The sequence below is a fragment of the Schistocerca cancellata genome, chromosome 8 (genome assembly GCF_023864275.1).
Source record: "Schistocerca cancellata isolate TAMUIC-IGC-003103 chromosome 8, iqSchCanc2.1, whole genome shotgun sequence".
Taxonomy (NCBI): domain Eukaryota; kingdom Metazoa; phylum Arthropoda; class Insecta; order Orthoptera; family Acrididae; genus Schistocerca; species Schistocerca cancellata.
Genome location: NC_064633.1, coordinates 363551619 through 363579542, shown reverse-complemented (window position 1 = coordinate 363579542; position 27924 = coordinate 363551619). Strand labels below are relative to the sequence as shown.

Sequence of the window (27924 nt, the reverse complement as noted above, 5' to 3'; positions counted from 1 at the left end):
TGAATGACAGGTGAGGTATGAGTGGCGGTAACTTGAAATTAGCGGAGATTGAGGCCTGGTGGATAACGGGAAGAGAGGATATATTGAAGAGCAAGTTCCCATCTCCGGAGTTCGGACAGGTTGGTGTTAGTAGGAAGCATCCAGATAACCCGGACGGTGTAACACTGCGCCAAGATGTGCTGGTCGTGCACCAAGGCATGTTTAGCCACAGGGTGATCCTCATTACCAACAAACACTGTCTGCCTGTGTCCATTCATGCGAATGGACAGTTTGTTGCTGGTCATTCCCACATAGAACGCATCACAGTGTAGGCAGGTCAGTTGGTAGATCACGTGGGTGCTTTCACACGTGGCTCTGCCTTTGATTGTGTACACCTTCCGGGTTACAGGACTGGAGTAGGTGGTGGTGGGAGGGTGCATGGGACAGGTTTTACACCGGGGGCGGTTACAAGGGTAGGAGCCAGAGGGTAGGGAAGATGGTTTGGGGATTTCATAGGGATGAACTAAGAGGTTACGAAGGTTAGGTGGACGGCGGAAAGACACTCTTGGTGGAGTGGGGAGGATTTCATGAAGGATGGATCTCATTTCAGGGCAGGATTTGAGGAAGTCGTATCCCTGCTGGAGAGCCACATTCAGAATCTGATCCAGTCCCAGAAAGTATCCTGTCACAAGTGGGGCACTTTTGTGGTTCTTCTGTGTGAGGTTCTGGGTTTGAGAGGATGAGGAAGTGGCTCTGGTTATTTGCTTCTGTAACAGGTCGGGAGGGTAGTTGCGGGATGCGAAAGCTGTTGTCAGGTTGTTGGTGTAATGCTTCAGGGATTCCGGACTGGAGCAGATTCGTTTGCCACGAAGACCTAGGCTGTAGGGAAGGGACCGTTTGATGTGGAATGGGTGGCAGCTGTCGTAATGGAGGTACTGTTGCTTGTTGGTGGGTTTGATGTGGATGGACGTGTGAAGCTGGCCATTGGACAGGTGAAGGTCAACATCAAGGAAAGTGGCATGGGATTTGGAGTAGGACCAGGTGAATCTGATGGAACCAAAGGAGTTGAGGTTGGAGAGGAAATTCTGGAGTTCTTCTTCACTGTGAGTCCAGATCATGAAGATGTCATCAATAAATCTGTACCAAACTTTGGGTTGGCAGGCCTGGGTAACCAAGAAGGCTTCCTCTAAGCGACCCATGAATAGGTTGGCATACGAGGGGGCCATCCTGGTACCCATGGCTGTTCCCTTTAGTTGTTGGTATGCCTGGTTTTCAAAAGTGAAGAAGTTGTGAGTCAGGATGAAGCTGGCTAAGGTAATGAGGAAAGAGGTTTTAGGTAGGGTGGCAGGTGATCGGCGTGAAAGGAAGTGCTCCATCGCAGCGAGGCCCTGGACGTGCGGGATATTTGTGTATAAGGAAGTGGCATCAATGGTTACAAGGATGGTTTCTGGGGGTAACGGATTGGGTAAGGCTTCCAGGCGTTCGAGAAAGTGGTTGGTGTCTTTGATGAAGGATGGGAGACTGCATGTAATGGGTTGAAGGTGTTGATCTACGTAGGCAGAGATACGTTCTGTGGGGGCTTGGTAACCAGCTACAATGGGGCGGCCGGGATGATTGGGTTTGTGAATTTTAGGAAGAAGGTAGAAAGTAGGGGTGCGGGGTGTCGGTGGGGTCAGGAGGTTGATGGAGTCAGGTGAAAGGTTTTGTAGGGGGCCTAAGGTTCTGAGGATTCCTTGAAGCTCTGCCTGGACATCAGGAATGGGATTACCTTGGCAAACTTTGTATGTGGTGTTGTCTGAAAGCTGACGCAGTCCCTCAGCCACATACTCCCGACGATCAAGTACCACGGTCGTGGAACCCTTGTCCGCCGGAAGAATGACGATGGACCGGTCAGCCTTCAGATCACGGATAGCCTGGGCTTCAGCAGTGGTGATGTTGGGAGTAGGATTAAGGTTTTTTAAGAAGGATTGAGAGGCAAGGCTGGAAGTCAGAAATTCCTGGAAGGTTTGGAGAGGGTGATTTTGAGGAAGAGGAGGTGGGTCCCGCTGTGACGGAGGACGGAACTGTTCCAGGCAGGGTTCAATTTGGATAGTGTCTTGGGGAGTTGGATCATTAGGGGTAGGATTAGGATCATTTTTCTTCGTGGCAAAGTGATACTTCCAGCAGAGAGTACGAGTGTAGGACAGTAAATCTTTGACGAGTGCTGTTTGGTTGAATCTGGGAGTGGGGCTGAAGGTGAGGCCTTTGGATAGGACAAAGGTTTTGGATTGGGAGAGAGGTTTGGAGGGAAGGTTAACTACTGAATTAGGGTGTTGTGGTGCCAGATTGTGTTGATCGGAATTTTGAGGTTTTGGAGGGAGTGGAGCTGGAAGTGGGAGATTGAGTAGATGGGAGAGACTGGGTTTGTGTGCAATGAGAGGTGGTTGAGGTTTGCTGGAAAGGTTGTGAAGGGTGAGTGAGTTGCCTTTCCGGAGGTGGGAAACCAGGAGATTGGATAGTTTTTTTTAGGTGAAGGGTGGCATGCTGTTCTAATTGGCGGTTGGCCTGTAGGAGGATGCTCTGGATAGCCGGTGTGGATGTGGGAGAGGAAAGATTGAGGACTTTTATTAAGGATAGGAGTTGACGGGTGTGTTCATTGGCTGAGTTGATGTGTAGGTGAAGGATTAGGTGGGTGAGGGCAATGGATTGTTCAGTTTGGAACTGGTATAGGGACTGATGGAAAGAAGGGTTGCAGCCAGAGATGGGAACTTTAAGTGTGAGGCCTTTGGGGGTTATGCCAAGTGGCGGGTGTGCGCTCGCGTGCGCGCGCACAGACATGTGCAGGGGCGGGGAGGTTGGGCGGGGGTGTCGGTTGGGGCGGGGGTGCAGGGTCAGGGATGACTTGAGTGACAAGTGATGTACGAGGAGCGGAAAGTTGAAATTGGCGGAGGTTGAGGCCTTCCCGTTACCCACCAGGCCTCAACCTCCGCTAATTTCAAGTTTCTAGTTGCCACCCCCTCGTACATCACTTGTCATTCAACAACATCTTTGCCCCTGTATTTCCACCTCGCCTGGCAGGTTTGTCCTCCTGTCATCTATTACCTGCACACTCTACCAGATAGTACTCTTTTCTCACCCATTTCGTACCCTTCTATCCCTACCCCTTCCCTCCCCCACTCAGGATTGCTACTTTTGTTTAATACGAGAGATGCATTCTAGCTGCAGCGGCCAGAGACAGTGGTCATGTGTGCATGAGGTGAACCTGCTTGTGTGAATGTGTTTGTGTATTCCCTTTTCTGAGGAAGGCTTTGGCCAAAAGCTCAATGTGTAACAGTCTATTCATTGTGTCTGTCTGCAACTTGATGTGTCATCTTTATTATGAGAAGCAACGTATACTTTTCAGAATATATAAAGATTGATGTGCAAAGCATACAACTTCCAACATCACATATTAGTGAAAAGCCTTTACAAGGACCTAAGAAAATTCTGATCCTAAACAAAGTTGCTAAGTGGGTCAAAGGGTTCTATTCAGTCAGTCATCGACCAGCCTAGTATGGCAATAGGAGACAGCAAAAGGAAGCTGGAAGTTTTTAAGTCAGTATTTAAAAAAATCATTCATGCAAGATGAATGTAGAGACATACCATTGGTTGACCATAACAAAGATATTCATACAGAGAATGCTGAAACAGGCATCCCTGGCACTGAAAAGCAATTAAAAGAGTTCAAATCAAATAAGATGCCAGGTGTGGATGGAATCCCAATTCAGTTTTACGAGTACTCTACGGCATTGGCCACTTACTTAGCAAAGTATATTTATTGCAAATATCTTGCCTAGAGAAAAGTTCTAAGTGAGTGGAAAAAGCACAGGTGACTCCTATATTTAGAATGGTAAAACAATGCACTCACAAAATTACAAATCAATATGTTTAACAGTGGTTTCCTGTAGAATTCTTGTGCAAATACTAAGTTCAAATATAATAAATTTCCTTGACACAGAAAAGCTTTTTTCCACAAATAATCATGGATTTAGAAAGTAGTGATCATATGAAACTCAACTTATCTTCCATCACATGTACCCTGTGAACCATGGATGAAGGGCAACAGAGCAGATTCCATATTCCTAGATTTTCAGATGCATTGACACAGTGCCACACTGTAGACTATCAGAGCATATGGAACAGGTTCTCAGCTACATGAGTGGCTTGACAATTGAAGAAATAGAACCTAGTACATTGTCCTGCACAATGAGTGTTCATCAGAGATACAGGTACCATCAGAAATGCTCATGTGACAGATAGGGTCATCAGCAATCTGCAACTTTTTGCAGAAGATGCTGTAGGTAAAGAAAAGTGTCATTGTTCAGTGACTGTAGGAGGATAAAGGACGACTTAAGACAGAATTTCTATTTGGTGCAAAGAATGACAGCTTGTGATAAATGTGGAAAAATGTAAGTTAATGCAGATGAGTAGGAAAACAGTCCTGTAATGTTCAAATTCTGCATTAATGATGCATTGCATGACCCAATAAAAACTATTGAATATCTAGGTATTATGTTGCAAAGCAATGTGAACTGGAATAAGCACATGTAGTCAGCTGTAGGGAAAGCAAATGGTCAACTTCAGTACATTGGGGGAGCTCTATGACAATGTAGGAGAACACATATTCAACACTTGTCATTCTTGAGTATTGCTTGAGCCATTCTCGAGTATTGCTTGAGAAATTGGGATCCCCTCAAAGTCAGGTTTATGGAAACCATTGCAGGAATTCAGAGGCAGGCTGCTAGATTTGTTACCAACATGTTTGATCAGCACAAGTGCTACGGAAATGCTCTGTGAACTCAAATGGGAATCCCTGGAGGGAAGACGAGAGTCTTTTCACAAAACACTATCAAGACAGTTTAATGAACCAGCTTTCACAACTGACTACAGAGCAATTCTACTACCACCAGTGTATGTCTCACATAAGGACCGAAAAGACACGATACAAGAAATTTGGGCTCTTACAGAACATACAGGCACTTATTCCCTCACTTCATTTGTAAGTGAAACAGGAAAAGGAATGGTGCAGTGGTATAAGCTACCCTCTATAATGCTGAATGTTCAGGCTTGCAGGCTTTGTGTGTAGATGCAGAATAAGCGAGGGATAAGCCAATGGCAAGCATTCAAAATTAACTTTAGATATCTAAAAGATACCAAGAACAGGAAGGTACTTTTTTCTAAAGCTGACAACATCTACACCATATGTCACTGGAGTGCAAATTGAGTTAGACATTCAAAGGACAAAATTGACAACTGAATAACCTAAAGGAGCTGCTTTATTCCAGAATAGTCAGAAACAGTAAACAGGAGCCCAATCCACGACAGAGGCAGAATACATGGCCCTGATCTCAGTATGTCAGGAGGCTCAATGGCTTCCAAGATTACACAGAGAAATATCTACAAACCACAAGAAGGATTCCATCAAACTAATCACAAGACAGAATTGACTTCTCTAAGACTAGTGACTACAGAAGTTGCACCAGACACACACACACACACACACACACACACACACACACACACACACACACACAAAGCACCATTTTATAAGAGAAGAAACAGAGTCAGCACAAGTCACAGCAGAGCAAATACATACAAGTATAATGTTGGCACACACAATGACAAAACTACTGGCAAACCACCTCGTCATCTGCTCCGACAATGTTACGGATAGTGAATATAATTTTGTTGTTGTTTACATGCACAATTGTAATTAGACTGTGTAAATTTAGAATTCACGCTCCAATTGTTAAAGCATCTTTTCCATTACAATAACATAACTGTAAAGACACTGAATGTTATTATGCTGTTATATCTTGAATCAAATTGTTATATTACAATAATTGTAGTAATGTATGTGGAATAAATGTGTTTCTTTCAGACTGATACTACCTGCAGATTACTCTGTCAGTTCTGGTTTGCATTAAAGCTTCTAATGAGTACCTTAAAAAACATAAGCCGAAATTAGTGAATAGTAAATACTAACAGGTTTCATCTGACCCAGATGCTGGAAGAGTACAGTCCCGCAAAAAATTTACGACATCTTGTAGGCTCTGGCAGCCAAGGGATGTTATGTGGCTTTCATTGGCTAGGGAGAGAGGAGGAAGATTCCTCACGACAGATATTGCAGTCGTCAAAACTTCGTTGCACAAATTTGGAGCACCTGTAAAGATAAAATAATCGTGATGTTTTGTTTCATTTTAATGAATTAAATAATAAAAAGCAATTGTTATTTAAATACCTGTAGTAGAAGGAAAAGTCCACGTTTGACGTAATAGTGCAAATAATAAACTAAGACCAGTTCTAACACCCATCTCTATTAAAGCTTGTGAGGCTGTACATGGTTTTTCTGTAGAACAGTCATTTATTTCCTTCCGGCTTTTAGGATCCCGACTGTGTGGTAAGCATTTCACCTGCAATGTCCATTTGTAAAAATTTAGAATTTCATATTGTTACATGCACTATGTTTCTGACCTTCTGAATAGATATACAGAAACAACTTGTTAACACATGTAACTACACATGACTGGAAAATCTATCATAATTACGTGCGTAATTCAGATACTTTAAAATAATAGTGATCTTAAAATTATCTGTAAGATTTCTTGTTGATGAAATCTTCACCCAACCAGTATTTGTCTGGGATGATTTAGTGAAACCAAAGGAAACTTAAATCATTATGCCCAGTCATTGATTTAACGAAACTCCTATAAAATGGATGTCCACTGGCTAAATTATTGTGTTAACTCAATTCTATTCATATTTCCCTAACCTAAATAGTCTAGATAGTGAGGTGGAAAACAACATCATGTGTGAAGACACCTTTCAGAAATTCAGACTGGGACTGACTATCTTATTCTGCATACATAACCTTACCCAACAATTTAGGAAAGGAGTTACAGCTAAGCAGCAAAGACAATCAATAATGAGTTTCCAGGTATTCGTTCAAGTTGTTGTTTCAATTTTGTGTGCAATCATCTTCAGATGCTGCAAGTTATATTGTTATGTGTACTTGCAGCCTGGACTCTAACCAGGCAGTGAGTACATGTAACAGTAAGCTAGCAGCACATGGAGAAGATGAGTGGTTTAGTCATCAAAATATAATGCACAAACAAACACAAAAGCTGCATCCCTCATACAACTGTTAACACGAAAAAAGTTTCAGGTTGATTAAAAGAGTAATAAAATGGAAAGTTGTGTATGGAACAATGGAAAGTCCAGGGTGGACTAACAACAATACAAGGCACATATAGGTAAGAGATAACTCAGTCTTTGGTTCATGATTTTCAATTAACATAATACATGCAGTAATGTAACATTATTTAATGAATAAATAAATAAAACTGTTTCTCTAAGGCTAATATTCTTTGTGACAGCAGTAGAATAATACATCAAAACACAGCATACATAACCTCATGGAAAGGACATACTGCTACTCACCACACAGAGTGTGAGTTGAGTCATAGAGAGGTATAATGAAAAAGAATGTTAGCAATATTCAGCTTTTAGATAAAGTTATTCTCCAGAAGTAGAAAAAAACACACATTCACACAAGTGTGACGCACACACACATGGGCCTGCTATCTCTGGACACTAAGGCTCACCTGTGGCTGCATCTGCCGTAAGCAGCAATCTGTCTGGGATGGGCAGTGGGAATACAGTAAGAGTTGTGGGACAGTGAGAGGAAGGAATAGCAGGATAGATGTGAGAGAAGATACTAGTGCAGCTTGTGAGAGCATGCAAGGATGTGTCAGTGATAGGACAGGCCTGCTTGGGAAAGCACTGGAAGGATGAATCAAAGACTGAGTAATTTCTTACAACAGAAAATTTGCCTTTTCCTGGAATTTGCTTATATTTTTTTGATCATGGTTATGTAGTATACTCGGAAAACTATTTACAAAAATTCTTATTTATTTATATTTGCTACAAGATGGCTGAGTAACAGTCAATGATCATTATCGATTTTCGGTAGAAATTATATTCATTCTTACATCACATTTATTTCATCGAACTTTTACCAGTTCAGTTGCCTGAGACTGCAATCATGAGTGTGTGATTTGCATTTGTGCATGCATGTGAGGCAACAGTTGTACTTGGTTTTGGAAAGCTTACTGAAATGTAATCACTGGAAAATTTATCTTTCTTGTTCTCTTGTATCCTACAGATATAGAGGCATATGAAACTGGTTTTATTTTGGGGAATGTTGAGTACTTATTTTGTAGACACTCACACATGCTAATCATCACTTACACTTTGGAGGAGGAGGAGGAGGAGGAGGAGGAGGAGGAGGAGGGCGAGGAGGAGGAGGGCGAGGAGGAGGGGGGCGAGGAGGAGGAGGAGGAGGAGGAGGAGGAGGAGGTCATTAGAGATGGAGCACAAGGTGGGATTAGAGAATGATGGGGAAAGAAATCGGCCATGCCCTTTGTCAAAGGAACCATCCCAGCATTTGGCTGATGTGATCTAGGGAAATCACAGAAAACCTAAATCAGGTTGGTCGGACGCGGGTTTGAACCATCATCGTCCCGAAAGTGAGTTGAGTATGCTAACCACTGTGCCACCTTGGTCTGAAAGTTCACTTTTGTGTGCAAAAAACAAAAATACATACATATCCATTATATTTCAAACATAAAACTCAAGCAAGGAGGCATGAATAACACCTTAAGATCATCAATCACATTTCTTGCTGTTCAAATTTGTTGTGGGTCTGTAATGTTTTAGAGCTCCCTTGGTTAAGTAAGTGTCATGAAGGGGATCTTTTTGGAAGAGCTGAACATCTTCTGGTCACAAGTTGAGACAAGAATATGATGTCACAAACACATTGCAAATTGATGCAGCATGAAACTCGAGAATATTTTATTGCACTGATACCCTGCAAAACCCTACATCTCCATATTAAAAATTTTATTTTCTTCTACTGATTGATTCTGTTAATTGAGACAAACTGAAGGAAATGATTTGTCAGTAGATTAGAAGCAAAACAGATAACATACACATACAGTCAGAAATGCATTCCATGGGGTGGAGATGAAAGATTTTGATGGTGTATGATACAATTATAGAAAGTACAGATGTGAATACACCAGGCAAGCAATAATGTTCTGTCTGTTATAGTGTTTTATTTCCACACTCAAGAGAGAAGTGGTGAGGGGTGCGATAATGTGGTCACCAATAAACTCCACTGACATACTGAGGCTGAACCAAAGCTGATGATTCACTGCCATTGTACCCTGGTAATTCTCTGCAGCCCACAGGTGTTGTGGAGGCTTGTGATACCATCCCTTGTTCAGGTAGCTTCATCTGTAATTAGGATGGATGACAAAAAACCCAAGGCTGTGATGGTCTGGACACAGAACCAGTGATACGCCCATCACCACAACACAAAGCATAAAAGCACATCACTTCTAGAATAAGTATATTTTCTGATCACAAGCACCAGGTTTATCAATGAGTACAATGTTTGGGGTGCTACGTAGGAGAGACAGTTATTAGCTGTTCAAGAATGAAGTGAACTGCAGGAGGAGTCAGAGCAGAATGAGGGCAAGCACTGGTCAGTGATTGCCTATGTCAACAGGTATGGCAGGTGGCACATGAATGCGCCTGCACAATCATTGTGCATTACTGCTTGGCTGCCAAGTCTCCTCCTAATGGCTGCTGTTGGAGACATCGGCCAGTGCTTGACAGCTAGGTGGTAGTTTGGCGGGTTACCACAGTCCTTTGTTTATTGGAGAGTGACAAACTGTGTCTCAGTGCGGCAACACCAAACTGGATGAACATCCTGGCACTATACTGAACCACGCCAATGTCAGCGGGGGTGCTGGTTGGCCTCTCTGTCTTCACTATCTCCTGGTTGGAGTGGACAGGCATGTACAGTCCAAAAGTCCCCACCCAGCAGTGCGGTCAGTGTCGCTGCATCTCCACCGCATGGAGAAAACGCCACTCCACGTCCATATCGAGTCCTAGCATGGAAGGGAAGTGAGGTGACGAAGTGCAGCAGTGGTACTGCAGCCTAGTCATCTGCTGGCATCTGGTCAATCACAGGCAGCCTACAAACAGGAAGATGAGAGCAGAGCCATGGGTATCAAACAAGGTAACGAGTTCAAAGACAGGAACAGCCCAGGGGCAGGAGGCAAGGAAGCACAGCATGTGACGAGACAGAAATGGAGGTCAGCAGTGATGTTGCAGCTGGCAAACACCTGAGATCCCAGAGGAGGGACAACTGGCTCCCCTGCCGCAAGTGCAGCTGATTTTGATGGCACATCACTGTCCGGTCCCCAATGTCCTGAGTGAACACATAGTGGCCCTGCTACCACCAGATGACTGCTTGAATCCAACCTCTGCTGGCGGCTGAAAGCCCACGCTCATATGCGGGTGCCTGGCTAGAAACAGGGAGATGGTGCCTTGGACTGTCACACTGGCAATGGCAGCATGAGGTGGAGAAACATGCAAGGCTGACGGCCATGACAGAGTTCTGCCGGGCTCTTTTCCCTTATCAGAGTTGACCTGTATGAACTAAAAAAAGAATAAGGGCCTCATTCTGACAAGTGTTGGCTGCATTTTTCCACATCTGTGTCTTTAACATGTATACGAGCTTTCAGCCTCATTGTTTGACTGGAGATGGAAAGGCAGTGACAGAAGGTGGTGAACGCCATTACAGAGGCAGAACTTGCTGAAAACTGGAACAGAATTGCCGTACATATTCTGACACTAACGTTGGAGGAAAATCTTCAGTGGTGAAGGTTTTATCGAGGGCATGCGGCTGTAGCTTCCGCACTATGCACCGACAGTTAACTACAAATGTCTGAGTACACATTGATGACAATAAGGCAGGTAGTATCCAAGAAAGGTCACACAAAGTCAATTGAGCCCACTGCCACAGGTTGGGGGGGGGGGGGGGGGGGGAAGGGGTGTCGGCCAGGAAATGGATGTATGGTGGAGCGTCATCTCCTGTTGTTCTGTCCGAGAACAGCTGTGAACAAGATGCTCTGCCTCCCACTCTATGCTTGGTCAGTACACCGGAGCCAGGCGAGCAGTTTAGAGCGCAATACTCCCCAGTAACCTTTGTGCAGGAGCTGTACTATCATTTGGTGCAAAGGTTCTTCATTTGGTGCAAAGGTTCTGCCAGGACCACCAGAGAGATCGCTTGTCAATAGTGAGTAGTGAGGACGATAATGCCATCCTCCAGGATGAGCTGCTGGTGCAGGTGAAAATAATGGTGCAACAAGTTGGAGTCCTGACTGGGAATGCAGTCGGGCCAGCCTTGTTGGATGTATCACCGCACCTGTTATAAGATGGTGTCTTCCATCATCATTGCCGGCACAGATGTCACCATGATAAGGAACGCATCCACCACTGTTGAGCCACTTCATCCAAATGGAAACACCAGATCTTGTCTTGATCAAACTCTGCATTGGATCCCATTGGGAGATGGGAAAAGGCATTCGTGTTCATGTGGTTTGCACTTGTGAATTTCATAATGGTGCCTGCTGAGTAAAAGTGCTCAGCACTGGCAGTCCTCTCAGATATCCTCACTGCTGGACTGAAGTGAGATAGTAACGTCATATGATTCGTAATGAGGTGAAACTTTATCCTGTTATAGGAAAACATAGAATTTGTTCAGTGTGAAGACCAGTGGCGTAGCGTGGTTGTAAAGGTTGGGGAGACTCTACATTTATTATAGGTAGACAAAATAGTACAATCAACAACAATTTAAACAAATGAAACAAAATGCATCAAATAAAACAACAACTACTACAACGACCACCACTACCACCGCCACTAATAATAATAATAATAATAATAATAATAATAATAATAACTAATTTGTTCAAGAAACGATGACAAATTTGAAGAACTCCAGCAGCAAGAGAAGAAGCACTTATATTCTCTTGTATACAAGTGCAATGCGCCTGTCTTTTCTTTCCACGAATGAGTCTATAACTCGGTCTACAAAGATCTGATCACTGGATAACTCTCCAAGTAGTGTCTTTTCTATTGCTAATGTGCTCAAACATGACAGCCGCATGTTGGACATTGAATTCTTTAAATAATTCTTCACTCGTTTAAGAGTACTCATGCCTCGTTCACTGCCTGCTGTAGTTGCAGGTATGGTCAAAACCAAACACAGGAACTTCGTTGTTTCTTCATAAACAGAGTCTAAATCACTGCTGACAATGTACTTTAAGAGTATTCTTGGAGATAAGTGTTTTTTGACATCAGCATATACGTTACACAGTGCATTTTCAAGTTTTTCTTGTTTGAAAAATGGGTACTGTTCTAATAACTAAAGCAGTTTCAACTTTGGAAATTCTTTTTGATAGTTCGGGAAACACTTTTCATTCAAAAGTTCACAAACTGAATTTTGGGAAACTTGAAATCTTCTTTCCATCTAAACAATTTGCAAATCCAGTATCTCATAAGTTAGTGCCCTGAGAGATGTCTTTTGACTGTCACGGAATGATAAGTTGTCATTCAAACACAAACTGCATTTAATGCATTCATCAACGAATGTTTCCATTCTTAATTGCCCTAAGTTTCTGATAACAGTTCTTATTTCGTCGTGGCAAGCAGTTATACTGACAGATTTTGACTGAAGAACATAAAAGAATTGAACAACATAAACAAAGCAACCTCGGTAGAAACAAAGCAAGTAGACAAACGTAGGATCATCCACCTGTCGTTTCATTCTCGCAGCACAGCTCAAAGATTCTGGGTCCAACTGAGAGTCTGTATCATCAATTGTATAATTAAAAACACTATATAGCTCTGAGAAATGACTAGATATTGTTCAAACTGCCCTGGAATGAAAGTTCCAGTGAGTATTTCTTGCATGTGGCAGTTTAAATCCTTTCTCTTAGCAATACAGTTCGTTTTGATGATTTGCTGAAAAACAAATGGAATGCAGTAAAATCACTTACAAACATGCATACTTGTCGTATGGCTTTGGAGGCATGTAACAGTACCAAAATCAGTTGGTGTGCGTAACAATGAATAAACAGCGCACAGGGGCAAAGCTGCTTCACCAATTGTTGTAATCCTCTTTTTCTCTGCCCGCCATTACGGAAGTGCCATCATATTTTTGACTAACCACTTTTCTTTCCACATTCCATTCTTTCAATACTGCATGCATAATGTTTGACAAACCTTCAGCAGATTTATCTCCAGAAACATCATAATATCCAATGAATCTTTCCTCAATTTTGTCTGCAATACAGTATCTAAATATTATACTCATTTGACTCTTGCATGACATGCCTAATATTTCATCAGCTCGAATCGAAATGAAATTGCAGTTCTGAATTTCAGATATTATTTTCTCATTAACTGCCAGAGTTATCATTTCTATTACATCATTCTGTATATCTGGAGAAGTTCTTTTAAAGGTTGAAGATGATAATAGATGGTCTTGGATTAACTGCTCTCCTTGAGCTAGTAAATTCAACAAGTCCAGATTGTTATCTTTGTAGCTGGAGGATTCATCTTCTCAATGGCCGCGAAAGGCTAGTTCTTGTTTACAAAGAATTACAATTGCCTGAATAATTCAAGCCAATACTCTCCTGTTGTATGCAACTTGTTCGTTGTATTTTATTGCTGTTAAACGAGTGGCTTCAGAAAGGGCGTGCTCAATTCTACTTTTGCCCAAAAACTGAAATTATTCTTTGTTCAGCAGGTGACATTTTGATATCTGATGCTTTGGTGCTTTCCGGTCAAAGTTCTTTGTTGTACAAATGCCCTCATTGCACCATTCCTTTTCACCACCAAACAGAAAACACATATAACAATATAATCTGTTATTAACTGCATTCACAGTCAGCCAAGTATACTTTTCGTACCAGGCTGTCTGAAAAGTGAGTTTTTGTTTGGCTTCACCTAAAACTACACTGAGTATAGGAGTAGGTTGTTTGTCCTTCAATTCGCACTTTTTTTCGTACGGTACATTAATGTAGAAAAAGGCATTTTTAATAAAAATTCTATAAGGTGTTCAGTTGCTTGCTCACTCATGTTGGTGACACAACGAAAATGTGCACTAAAATCTCACATGAATGACTATGAACACAAGCTGCGTGACTGTTCACTTCCGTGTTAAAATCCTGCATAGAAGCGGCAGAGACTAGTCTCGATACCTGCTAGCAAGTGCAGCGCACCGACCTTCGTGGAAGAGGGAAGTGGAGGGGGCACAGGCGCACACAGCCAGGTAAGGAAAGTTAGGCAGAGACTGAGAGCAGTCGAGTCTCAAGCAGGCAAATAAACCAATACTCGGGGTGCGGCGCGGGCTACAAGACTGATGTCTTCGCACATTTAGAGCTCTTAGCAGAAAGTTATTTATATTTTTGTTATGAACTACTATTGAATCTTTTTTAAGCACGAATACAGGGGAGACTAAGTCTCAAAGTCTTCCCTCACGCTACACCACTGGTGAAGACAACCACAAGGGCCTCCTTTTCTATCTGCAAATATCTCTTTTGTGTGGCATTGGATGTTTTTGATGTGAAAGTGAATGAATATGCCGAGCCATCCATGACTTTGTGAGCCAGGATGGCCAACAGGTCCCATTCAGAGAGGTCGGTCATCACCACCGATTGTTTATCTGGTTGGAACTTGCGAGACATGGGGCCAATACGAGGGCCTGCTTCAAAGTCTTGAAAGCCTGCTCACATGCTTCTGACCAGATAAAAGGGACACACTTTTCCTGTAGACTGTTTAGCGGGCACACAACTGATGCCACATTTGGGATGAATTTGCCATAATATGTAACCTTCCCCAAGAATACTGGAGCATAGAGAAAAATTTCTCATGTTTTGGAATGGGATCTATCCGATCTGTGACAGGGAATTGACTATAACCTTAAAATCTCTACATAGGCGCAGTTTACCCAAGGTTTTTTTACAATAACTAACGATGTTGTCCACTCACTCATAGACACAGATTGAATAATGTCCAAGGCTGTCAATCTGTCTAGTTCATTTTTTATGGTATCCTATACTGCAAGGGGCTTGGGTCATGTATGGAAGCGGTGGGAGCTTGCTCATTTCTTTAAGGTGATGTGCACCAAAAGTTTCCTTGCTTTGCCAAGATACCCCACAGACAGCCTCCGAGTACTTCTTATAGATGTCATCCAATTCTTGAAATGGTGTTTGTTCCAAGACAAGGCTAAGTCCTTGATGATAAATCCGAACACTGAAAAGACATCACAGCCAAAAAGATTCTCTGTATCCATGCTGTGAGCCACATGGAAGGTGAGGTGATGTACAACCTGTTTGAAAGATGCTGCAGTCATGATCTGTCATTTATATGGAATGGTTTACATGTTATATGCCACCAAGTGGCGAGCTGTGAATTTCAAGGGAGGTGCTCCCAGCTGGAGATATGTTTGATAGTTTAACAGGGATGCAGAGGTATCTGTATCGACCTGTAGCTGAACTTGTTTGTCACACATAGTGAATGTGATGAAAAGTTACCAAGGGGAAACTCCTGGGTATGAGGATTTCTATTAAATCATATTAATGTGAAGTTGTCCCTCATGTGATGTGTGTTGTTTCTCCCTAACACAACAGACTGACACGAAACGGCCTTCCTTCTGGTATGCCTTGCACTGTGCCCATCTATCGGGGCAGTCATCTCAGACATATTTTCGAAAACAGTCCAGGTATGACAGAAATAGGCATCAGTTGAAACTTTGTCTAAGTCGGATTCCTCTTCCAGTTCTGAAGCGACGAATGCCACCTTGCCTCCAAAATCTAACTGATGGCCCACAGGACTGAGGTAATTTAAAACATCCTCCAAAGCAGGGTTTTCAAATTGTAGAGCTTTCTGACACACTTCCTTATCTGGAGCTCCCCCCTCCCAATAATAGCATCCGGAATCATCACTTCAGCATACAATCCTTATGTGAACAAGTCACAAAACAGTATTTCCTACTGAGCCCCTGCAGTTCAGCTGCCCATGCATGATATGATTGGTTAGGTTGTCTACAACACTGATAAAACTCCACACAGGATGTAATTACATGGCAGTGGTGGTGAAAAGAGGTCAATAACAAAGCAAACATTTCGTCAAAGGTCAGATTAGTCAGTTCTGTGAGAAGGTGCAGTTTGTACAAAATTTGTACATACTAGGCAAAATCCATAACATGGAAATGGATCTGACTACGGTTGGATCCATTACAGAGAATGCAATGAAAGACTGTCAGAGACATTTCTCTTATGCCTCTCACTCCTCTCCTGAGCTTGTTGTATGGAAGGAATGGCAGCAAATTCAAATCCGACTGTCAGGAGAGCAACATGGTTAATGTTTCCTGACATTTCTGTACCTCTAACTCTGACACAGTAAGTGTTGGAGTATGACTTCCATCGAAACACTCTGTGGGGTATCCCGGGGCATACAGTTCATGGTTGAGAAATGATCACGAAAAATACCCGTGACTGTCACCAGTTACATTGTAACACACAAAACATAAAAACACACCTTCACCTCTAGAACAAGTATATTTTCTCATCACGAGTACCAGGTTCAACAACAAGTACAACGTTCAGGGTGCCACCTGGCAAGACAGTTACAAAGAATTCAGTAATGAAGTAAACTGTGCGCAGAACTGCAGCAGAATGAGAGACTGTAGGATGGCAACCACCTCCATAGACACACGCAGCAGATGGTAACTGACCTGCCCTGTCTCTTCATAACAGCAATTATCAGAGACAGTGGCCAGTGCCCAACATTTAGGTGGTAGTCCAGTGGGTTGGCACTACCCAGTTCCTCAAAAACATTTCATGGACATTATTTAAGGAATAGAATCCTTAAGCATTTTGTTCTGTTGACAGACTGATGAAATTTGCTCTGTACATGCATGGCACTTGATCTGTCTCTTAAGGGTGAAGCTCCTAGTGTGGGAAAAGAAGTCATGAATGACAGCAGGAAGTTTTGATAGTAAAAAAAACTATGATTTTGTTTTCAGTCTTGCACAATTATAAGATAATAAATTAAATTTGCAATGGAAATATCAGACAAAACATGATGTAAAAATAAAAAGCAGACATAGGGTCCACAATTTCTTGAATGAGATTCACCTCAAAATCAACTTTACCTTGGAAGCTGTGAATGAGATCAGTCTCCCATTCCTAGATGTGTTGGTTGGTAGAAGATCTGAAAACACTCTAGGACAAAGAGTGTATAGAAAGCTTACTAACACAAATAGGTATTTAGATGTCACTTTGTACCACCATCCAGACAAGAAGCAATCAGTGCTCAACACACTTTCTTCAAATGTCTTCCACATCAGCAATAACAGCAGTTGTTGGATTCCTTAAGGAAGGCACTGAAGGCCAATAATTATGACAGTTTGTCCAAAGACGGAGCTTTTGAACAGAATATTAATTATGCTAAAAGAATGTTGAGAAACCAACTTCTTACTCTGGTAAGATACCATTTGTTTCTGGGGTTACTGATCACATATTTCTTCAGAAAAATGGTACAAAGACCTATTTTTCAGTCAAAACAAAAAAAAAAAAAAACTTTTTCTGGAGCAAAATGAATCCATCTCATTACCTCCACAATGCAGGCATATATGACATGAAGTGCTGATGCAGCAAAATGTATGTACCTGAAACAGCAAGAATATTTCGGAACGTATTAAGGAACATGAAAGCTACATGCAGCTAGGCCTAAAACAAAGTGTAAAATCTGTGACAGTGGATCATCATAAGTACTGTTGCCTTTACATTGATTTCAATAATGTATGTGTGCTGGCTAAGGAAACCAACATTTATAGAAAAAGAGTCTCAGAACCGACTGAAATTTCTAAGAGTGAATATAGCTTCAATAGAGAGGATGGCTGTAGACTTCCAGCTTCGTGGTTCTCTGTCACCAAGGAAGCAAATATGTGACCACAGTGTGCGAGCAATACAAACAACATCTAGGAAGCCACCTCTGCAGACAGTAATACTTTTGGTAAAGATTCCACCTTTCTTGCTCTGCCCATTTCCCTTCTATCAATGGTGGTGGTCCACCAATAGCAGCAGGAAGAATTTTAGTCAATAACTCTTCTCTAGCATAAATGCAGAAAATCCCATTCTATCCAATGACAACGATAGTCACAAGAATTTCAGCCAATAAATTTACTTCTGCACCATGGCCTGGGAAACATCATTTACTATCCAATGACAATGTCACACCAATGCAGCCACAGGAACTTTGCCCAAAAATCCCATTTATCCAGCAAAAGCACAGGAAAACTCCCCATTTATAAGGGAATGCAACACCAGTCCTTGACAATGTTCAGTCAACCGTAGACACCACAAGACCCTGAAGAAGATCCTAGCAGAGGTCTCGAAATGCTAATCTTATAGAAGAAATACGGTATGACCCAACAACTCAGAAGATTATACCTTCACGAAAACGCTCAATTTTGTTCCATACAGTATCGTATTTGTGGGTAACTTACTAAGCCACACTTGAGCTTACTGTGTCTAAAAACATGTATTATTAATTATTTGTGATGTGAATTCAATAAAGTCTTGCAAAAATCTATTGAAAACTTGGGTATACCAACTAAGGTTTCTCATTATATTTGTTTTTCAATGACATTTATTGTAATTAATACATATCTTATTTTTCAAAGCAACATTTTAATCTGTGGTATGATAGCCTGATATAAGAACAATCTACATAAACATTCAAGGCCATTTACTGCCATCCAGAAAGAATTCCATTGTTCAGGAACAGACATTTTCAAAAATTTGCCAGCAGATGTATGTATCGGTTATTAATAAGAGACAATTAAAAAAATGTCTAAAGAAGCTGCTCTACCATAGTCACAAAGCTGTCACGAGAAAAAACTGATGTATACTAACAAGTCACATTTTGTGAACACTATGTGACATCTGACATCTGCAAACCCTCCGTGTGACAATAAACTAAGCAAGTTCATCTTCCTCTGATAACCATTGGCTATAGTAGCCAGGGAATTAACTTGTGCAATTTACTATGTATACATTCTAATACCTGTGATAAATTTTGTATTAATTTTACAGACACACATATTACGCATTTCCCAACAAATCATGACGACCTATTGGGCAATGAGAAATGGAGGTGGTGTATTTGCCACAGGAGACAATAAAATCAAATCCAACGAGACAAAAATTGAAGCTGCATATGAGACTGTTTGGGCAAGAGTCAGAATCAGGGGTGGGTATAAAATGGTAACTGGATTCTTCTGTCGCCCATCAGATTCATCTGCCAATATAACTGAGATTGTTCGAGAAAACCACATTTCGCTCATACGTAATTTCCCCGGTCACACTGTAACCAATGGTGGAGATATTAATCAGACAACAATCAATTGGAAAAATTACAGTTTTGTTGGTGGTGGACATGATAAGACATCCTGAGAAACATTACTAAATGCCTTCTCTGAAATCTACCTAGAACAGATAGTTAGCGACCCCACTCACAATGGAAATATATTGGATCTAATTGCAACAAACAGATCTGAACTCTTTGAAGATGTCCACATTGAAAGAGGCATCATTGAAAATGATGTGGCTGTGGGAACAATGATTACCAAAATAGTAAGGGTAATTAAAACAAGCAGAAAGATAGAAGAGTTCAGTAAACTGGATAAAAAGTCAGTAATGACATATCTCACTAAGGAACTTGAAACTTTCAGCACAGGACAGAGCATGTAGAGGAACTATGGCTCAAGTTTAAAAGAACAGTTGACCATGCACAAGACAGATATGTACCCTAGTAGACTATTGCATAATGGGTGGACCCTCCATGGTACACAGTCATTGTAAAGAAACTTCTAAAGAAACAAAGACTACTGGATAATATGTGTAAAACAAAACATAGGAGTATAGGTATATAGATGTGGAATAAAATGCATTTGGCTGTCAAAAGAGCAATGCATGAAGCCTTCAATGATTACCGAAGTAGAATATTCTCAAATGACCTTTCACAAAACACAATGATCTGTTCGTATGTGAAGGCCGTTGGTGGCACCAAAGTTAAGTGTCCAGTCCCTAGCCAACGAGACAGGAACTGAAATTGAGGGCATTGAAGCAAAAGCTGAAATACTTAACTCTGTTTTTAACGTCCCTTTACAAAGGAAAGCGCATGAGAATTACCCCAATTTAATCCTCATACCATGAAAAGACAAGAGAAATAAGTATTAGTGTCAGTGGTGTTGAGAAACAGCTGAAATCATTAAAACTGAACAAAGCTCCAGGGCTTGATGGAATTCCTGTTAGATTCTATAACGAATTTGCAGCTGAATTAACCGACTCCTAACTATAACCCACCGTAGATCCCTCGAACAAAAAACCATACCCAATAGTTGATCCAAGAAACTACTGCATAATATCTTTGACAGTGATTTGTTGTAGGATCGTAGAACATATTCTGAGCTCAAACATAAGGAAATATCTTGAACAGAATGAACATGGATTCTGAAAACATCAATAATGTGAAACCCAACTCACACTTTACTCACATGACATACTAAAAACTTCATACTAAAAACCTGTGTGGCTTCAGTTGCCAGAGACTGCAGTCATGTGCGCTTGAGTTGCATTGCGCGCACGTGTGTGTGTGTGTGTGTGTGTGTGTGTGTGTGTGTGTGTGTGTGTGTGTGTGTGTGTGCCAAAAGCTTACTTGTGAGTCTTTTCATTGTGCCTATCTGCAACTCAGCACCTCCACTATATGATGAGTAGCAACTTTCCTTTTCATAATATTGTTACATTCCACCAGGATTTTCCCTTGATACTAAAAACTTTTGATCAAGGCAGCCAGGAAGTTGTATTTCTTGATTTCCCAAAAGCATTTGACTCAGTACCACACCTATGCTTATTGTTAAAAGTACATTAGTATGGTGTATCAAGTGAAATTTGAGACTGGATTGAAGACATTTTGGTAGGAAGGACACAGTATGCTATCTTGGAAGGAGAGTCACCACCAGATGTAGAAGTAACTTTGGGTGTACCCCAGGAAAGTGCGTTGAGACCCTTGCTGTTCATGTTGTATATTAATGACCTGGGAGACAATATTAATAGTAACTTCAGACTATTTGCAGATGACGTAGTTATCTGTAATGAAGTACCGTCAGAAACAAGCTGCATAAATATTCTGTCTGGTATTGATAAGATTTCAAAGTGGTGTAAAGATTGGCAAATTTCTTTAAATTTTTAGAAATGTAAAACTGTGCACTTCACAAAATGAAAAAAAAAAAAAAAATGTGGTGTCCTATGATTGCAATAGCAATGAGTCACGCCTGGGTGTTAACACTTTGTAGGGATATACAGCAGGATGATCACATAGGCCCAGCTATGGGCAAAGCAGGTGGTAGACATCGGTTTACTGGTTGAATACTGGGGAAGTGCAAGCAATCTACAAAGGAGATTACCTACAAATTGCTAGTGCAACCTATTCTTGAATACTGCTCAAGTGTGTGTGAGCCATACCAAACAGGACTAACAGGGGATATTGAATACATACAGAGAAGGTCACCACCTGTGGAAGAGTGTCATGGAGACGCCAAAGAAACTGATCACACAGACTATTGAAGATAGACATGAACTATCCCAAGAAAGTCTACCAACAAAGTTTCAAGAACTGGCTTTAAATGATGAGTACAGGAATTGCTGTAACCCTTTTGTATCATTGACATAGGGATCATGAGGACAAGATACTCACATAGGTAACATGAGGACAAGATCAGAATAAATACAGGAAACATATACAGAGGTATTTTAACAAACATTATTCCCACACTTCATATGTGAATGGAATGGGAGGAAACACTAATAAATGGTTCAATGGGGCACACCCTCTGTCATACATTTCACACTGATTTGCAAAGTACGGATGTATATGTATATGTAGGCAGCAGAAGTGGAGACCAACTAGCATACACTGGATCAGTGGTTCTCATATTTTCCAACAACGTGGACCCGCTATTTACTCAGAAAGTGATCTGAGGACCCCCTTGAAATGCTGTCTGAAACTTCACATGGTATTAAAAAATATACTAATTAGAATTACCATTGACAAGAAAAATAATCCAATAAGTAATTTATTCTAAAGATAAAGATTGTTGCCTAGTGATCGAAATTTCAATTGGAAATACAGAAAATTACAGCAATACAGTAACAGTACAGTAATATATGAAACACAGTACGACAGAACAGTACAGTAAGTACAGTAACTGAAATCAATGTCTTTTCTTTTTAAGGAAATCCACTTGATAAACAATGTTCTCAAATGTAGGGTTATTATTGTGAATAATGAAATTCTTTGTGTTTTCCCATAATTTCACTGAAATCCATAATAAATTTTGTCACCATAATCTTAAGGTCTGATTATACATTAAGATGATTTCGGTCTAGGGTTTTAATACAGCAAACAGCAGAAAAGGTGTGCTCACACGAGTAAGAGGTAAGAAAACGCATCACATGTTGCAATGCCTTTTTAGAACACTCTTCATATTTACAGTGCACATGCAACCAAAAGTTACAAAGTTTATTTAAATGAAGTATCGCACGATAGTTAAAACAGCTGTTCTTTTTCTGTGTCAAGGAGATTTACACCTTCATGCCATGGATTTCTACAGGAGTGAAAGGATTTTCAGTCCAACAATTACCAGGTTGTGGGACAGTGAAAGAGTTTTGAAAACTTGCAGCGAATGCTCTCAAGTGTCCTACAAGTGTTTTATGCACTTCAGCAGAAAGTTTTTCATCTGAAGAGTCAACGAAGTCCTTGAGCACTGGAAAGGATGAATATTTATTATTAGTACTCATACTAACTAATTAACTGTCGACAGCTGCAGTTTCTTAATTGTAGCTTCAACTTTACTCTCAACCTGGGAAATATTAACATCTAAGTTCATTGAGAAAGTTCCACACCAAACAGGCCACTTTTCTCAACAAATCAAAATCACACAATTTCTTGCTTCATAAAGAAGATTGCTTGTCTAAAGGAAACAAGCATACTTCATCATGCAACTCAAAAAAATGACAGCCAATGTACTTCAGTATGTAAGAAAAGTTGAGTGTGTCTACTGCCAGTTTCTTCACGTAAAACAGTGAAAAGACAGGAGTTTAGAGAATGCAATTTAATGACGTTAACAAGTTTTGTTCCTTCAACCAGAACACATTTCATATCTTCAGGTATTTTTCTCACTGCTAAAACTTCTCTGTGTATGAAGCAATGAATACACTTTACTTCTGGTGCTAAAGGTTTCACTGGAGCCACTAAGTCTGTCTTTGAACCTGTAAAAGCACATGCTCTGCCAGTAGTGACAGCTACACATTTATCCCATCTAATATCATTGTTTATCATTAACTCATTAAGTGCACAGCACACATCTTCTGTCATTGTTTGAAGAATCTCTGTCAAAAACAACAGCTCCTGTCTGTTTACACTCAATACAGGTGAAAACCAACAGATTTGCTTTTCCATCTTGCTTTCATCAAGTTGTAATGAATAAAATTAGCTACACTGAATTTTTGAAATTAACTGTTTTTTCACACTAAAAGACATATTGTCAATTATTGTTTTAACTGTGTCATTGGAAAGGGGCATTTAGTATATTTCCTTAGCAGCTGTATCACTTATCATAATTTCACACAACTTTCGCAGCTGATAAGATCAAATTTTCCAAAACTGTATGGGGATTCCTAGATATAACAATTATCAATTACACACGATATGACGCTAAAGTAGATTTCACAATAGTATACCAACCACTGCAGTCTCTGACAATACATTTTTACTGCATTTCATGTCCCCGAGGTTATTTATTAAAAAAAAAAATCTTTTGACCTACCAATGTGTCCCTCATGTTTCTTATCCAATTGACTTCGAAGATGAACAAGTTTCATGTTTTCATTGTCCAGTACTTCATAACACCAGACACACTGAGGCTACCAGCTGTCATCACCGCCTACGTACGTAAATCCATAACGAAAGTAGTCATCGCAATTCCTGCCTAGTTTTCTCTTCTTTCCTTCAACTTCACTTGTAGCAGCTTGTGAAGGCTCACTTTCAGAAGCATTATCCAACTTAACATCATCAACAGTCTTTCATGTCACTGCAGACGATTACAATTATCAATCCAGTGCAAACTTAACAAATATCACCATACAAAAGAATGTTGAGCAACTCAGGAAAAGATTGGTTGAGGACAAATCAGTACGCATACATCTGCTGTTTATTCATCTCCACTCACATTCCACAAACACTGTCTCTAATAGCTATTTTCTACAGTAAAACTTTTTCCCTTGTGTGTGTGTGTGTGTGGGCACGCACTTGCATACACACTGATGTCATACTTAAATAATTCTTGCACAACAGCTGTGAGTTCCATTTTATCACAATGAATTTCAATTTTTATGCATATCGGACCCCCTGGTTAGGTCTCGTGGACCCCACTTTGAGAAACAGTACACTAGATAAAGCAACATGAGTGAAATTCATAGGCATACAGATGGATAATAAAAAGAAAAGGCACCATCATGTGCATGAGTTAAGCAAAGAGCTGAGCATTTCTGTTGATCTGCAAATGAGATGCTTTCACTCAGTACTTCACTAAGGTGTAATATTCAGGGATAATCCATCCAGGATCAAAAAGCTATTTATTGCACAGAATCATGCAGCAAGAATGCTGTGTAATGTTCAAAACTGAACACCATGCAGAACTCTCCTCCAGAAACTAGAGATTCTTACATGTACATCCCTTTCTGTCTAATGATATTTGTAGTCAACAATACGAGTGAATTCAGGATGAATTATGTAATTTATAACCACAGTACTAGGAGTAAAAACAACTGCCAATAAATTATGCAACCCTATCCAGTTCTGTATGGAGTTTTACACTCTGACGTAATAGTCTATAACAGGTTACCAACAGCCATCAGACAGCCCAGATATTCAGAAACAGATTAAAGAAGAAAACAGCAGCTGAGGTATAGAAAAAAAGAAAGCAGTGGCTTTTATCAAAGTAATCTTTTTTTCCTAATAAACCAAACATACAGAACATAAAATTATAGTAAATTTATTTCTTTAATTATACTTATTCCACATTTTTGAAGGCCATCTCACTCCCAGTAAGTTGAATGAACGTGGGTATATCAGTTTTATTTTTGTATTTCTGCAATGTTCAACATCCTATAGCATATCATTACTATGGCTCTGGGGAATGAATAGCATGGGAAGGATTTACAAATTCCTATTACTGAACTACAACGAATAGGCTATATACATTTGTAAATGGCCAGTATGTATCCTCATATGTAAATACATTAAATAACGTAGGACAATATGTTCCACAAGTACCATATCAACTTGTTGCTAAACCAATACTGAACAAAAGAATGAAAACACTGTATTGCTTGAACTCCACTGCATTTAAATGTACATACGGTTGTAGTCTACTAAGTATTAACAGTTTCTTACGTTCTTGGCATCTGTCATTTCTTTATTATGGATCCAATGCGGAAACTTCTATCATAAACACATAAACCAAAGTGTCTAGGAGAACTGTCATTCTCACATACCTTGTCCTTGTCGTGATATTTGGCCCAAATTGCATAAAATATTCGACGCAAAACTAGAAGTCTATGCATCAACACTAACGAAAATGATGAATCTGCACAAACATGTTGAGCAAGCTCTAATTGAGCCGCCAGTAAACTTGTTATGTGATGGTCGAGTTCAGCTGCTGTTGGTGATTCGCATTCAAAATCAGGTAACCCAGCATCTTGATTAGGTTTGATATGTGATGCTGGTGTCAAAATGACTTCTTTATTTGCTAACAATCGGCTAAAAAGCGATACTAAATTATGACCGGTTACTACATATTCGCAGTTTTCATTCACCCAAGTGCTATTTAGGTGGTCGAGCCACTTTTCTCTTAAATTTGAAGTCATGGTTAATCAGTTTTCCAATAACAACACGAGCTTAACACTATTTTCATGCATCTAACACACTTATACATTGCGCTACTACGAATTCCATAATCCCTATTCCCTACACACAAAAAATCCTACTGTATTTACAAGTATCAAAGACACCCCCAAAGACACCACTACCACTGCAGCTGTCAACCACACGAGATAGTCAGATGTTTTTATAAATTCTTTGACTTGCGTTTCTTTTTTTTTTTATTTCAAGGGGGACTGGGAAGTGGGAAGTGTCAAGACTCAACCCTCAAGTCAATTCCTTCATAGTTCATTTCATTCCGAAAGTTGTGTTGTGTAGATTGATGTGTGTTTCCGTAGAGACGTGCGATACCCAAGTTAAGCGTGAAAGAAGTATGTTTATCTTATGAACATTAATATCCAGTGGTTTGGGACCAAATTAAAAATTAGGAAATACGTCTAAACTGTCTACGCAAAAGAAGTTAGCTGATAATGAGGCGGCGGGCAGGAGTTGGTGCTATACAAAAGCAAAGACTGGAACAAGAGAAATACAAAGACAAGGGCACTGAACTGCAGGAAAATCAGTTGGAGCAAATGACGAAACAGCTTGAAGTTTTCCGAGCAAATCTTGAAGAATTCGCATCTAAACATAAAAAAGAAATCAAGAAAAACGCCCAGTTCAGAAGACAGTTTCAGGAAATGTGTGCATCAATTGGCGTCGACCCTTTAGCGTCCGGCAAAGGATTCTGGTCTGTTCTCGGAATTGGCGACTTTTACTATGAACTAAGTGTACAAATAGTGGAAGTCTGTTTAGCAACCAACTATAAAAACGGCGGCCTTATTAGTTTAGACGAACTAAGACACCGTTTGATACAAGCTAGAGGCAAGAATAAACAGCATCAGGATATTACAGTAGACGACCTGCTAAGCGCAGCAAAAAAACTTAGAATTTTTGGAGACGGATTTTCTGTTGTACCAATTGGTAAAGGACAGTACTTAGTTCAGTCAGTACCAGGTGAACTCAGCATGGATCACACAGCTGTTCTGCAACAAGCTGCTAATAGTGGGAAAGCAAATGTCTCTGTATCCGACTTACAGGATCAGTTACGGTGGGAGAGAAACCGTGCTCAGAAAGCCCTCGATTATATGGTCAAAGAAGGTCTTGCTTGGATTGACACGCAAGATGTTAAAGATGTATTATATTGGTTTCCAAGTTTATTTGCTGCCTGTGTATCTGCTGCCTAATACAGAATTGTCAAGAAGCAAAGCAAATTTCATCTGTTCAGACTATGAATGTACTTTACATAAAATATTATTGGCGTTAGAAAATAAAATATATTGTACATGATGTGATGTGTTTCTTGTTGCAAATGTATGATCATTGTCAGGCATTTATTTTAACAATTGCAGTACTGCTGTTCAAGTACATATGTTTTATTTTGCTGTAGAAGCATTGAAACTGGGTATTTTCATTCAAATTAGTGTAATAAGTTTTTTTCTCATTATACTTATTTGATGCATATTGCAATTTTAGCTGAACTTTGTCATGTGGAACATGGATCATTCAAGCTTAAGTTAATAATATATGTAGTCACGAGGAAGAATTTTTGTAGTATGCAATGATTTGACTAATATCCTTCTTGTGACATACACCAAATCATTCTTATGTCCATCTAGCATGTTTTATAGATATGAACAAGGGCAACCTTCAGGGATGTGGAATGGGCAGGGTAAACATTAACAAAAGATAAGTGTTAGTGGCAAAGTGCCAGACTACAAGGCTCTGAGCACTATGGGACTCAACATCTTAGGTCATAAGTCCCCTAGAACTCAGAACTACTTAAACGTAACTAACCTAAGGACATCACACACACCCATGCCAGAGGCAGGATTCGAACCTGCGACCGTAGCAGTCCCGCGGTTCCGGACTGCAGCACCAGAACCGCTAGACCACCACGGCCGGCCCTGGACTACAAGGGTCACAGGTTAGATCCCCAGTCATTTCTAGATTTTTAATCTA

The 27924-nt window shown here is 40.5% G+C and overlaps 2 protein-coding genes across 2 annotated transcripts in view; one reads left to right on the top strand and one right to left on the bottom strand.

The window, feature by feature from the left end:
• LOC126095271 (probable E3 ubiquitin-protein ligase HERC1) overlaps positions 1 to 26043 on the bottom strand; it is an 814023-nt gene extending 787980 nt beyond the window's left edge. The window contains exons 1-3 of the mRNA XM_049910030.1: positions 25542 to 26043; positions 6239 to 6410; positions 5984 to 6160 (exon numbers count right to left, since the gene is read on the bottom strand). Of these exons, the coding sequence (XP_049765987.1) occupies positions 5984 to 6160; positions 6239 to 6410; positions 25542 to 25913 (721 nt within the window). The 5' untranslated portion in view covers positions 25914 to 26043. The remainder of the gene's footprint in view (positions 1 to 5983; positions 6161 to 6238; positions 6411 to 25541) is intronic.
• A 119-nt stretch (positions 26044 to 26162) lies between these two features.
• On the top strand, positions 26163 to 27483 carry LOC126095277 (vacuolar-sorting protein SNF8). The gene has a single exon (XM_049910035.1). The coding sequence runs from the start codon at positions 26397 to 26399 to the stop codon at positions 27147 to 27149; it is 753 nt and encodes a 250-aa protein (XP_049765992.1). The 5' UTR covers positions 26163 to 26396; the 3' UTR covers positions 27150 to 27483.
• Positions 27484 to 27924: the final 441 nt, after the last annotated feature.

Excerpts from the sequence above, each read along its gene's own strand:
- LOC126095277 (XM_049910035.1), top strand. The coding sequence starts at position 26,397 with ATGAGGCGGCGGGCAGGAGTTGGTGCTATACAAAAGCAAAGACTGGAA.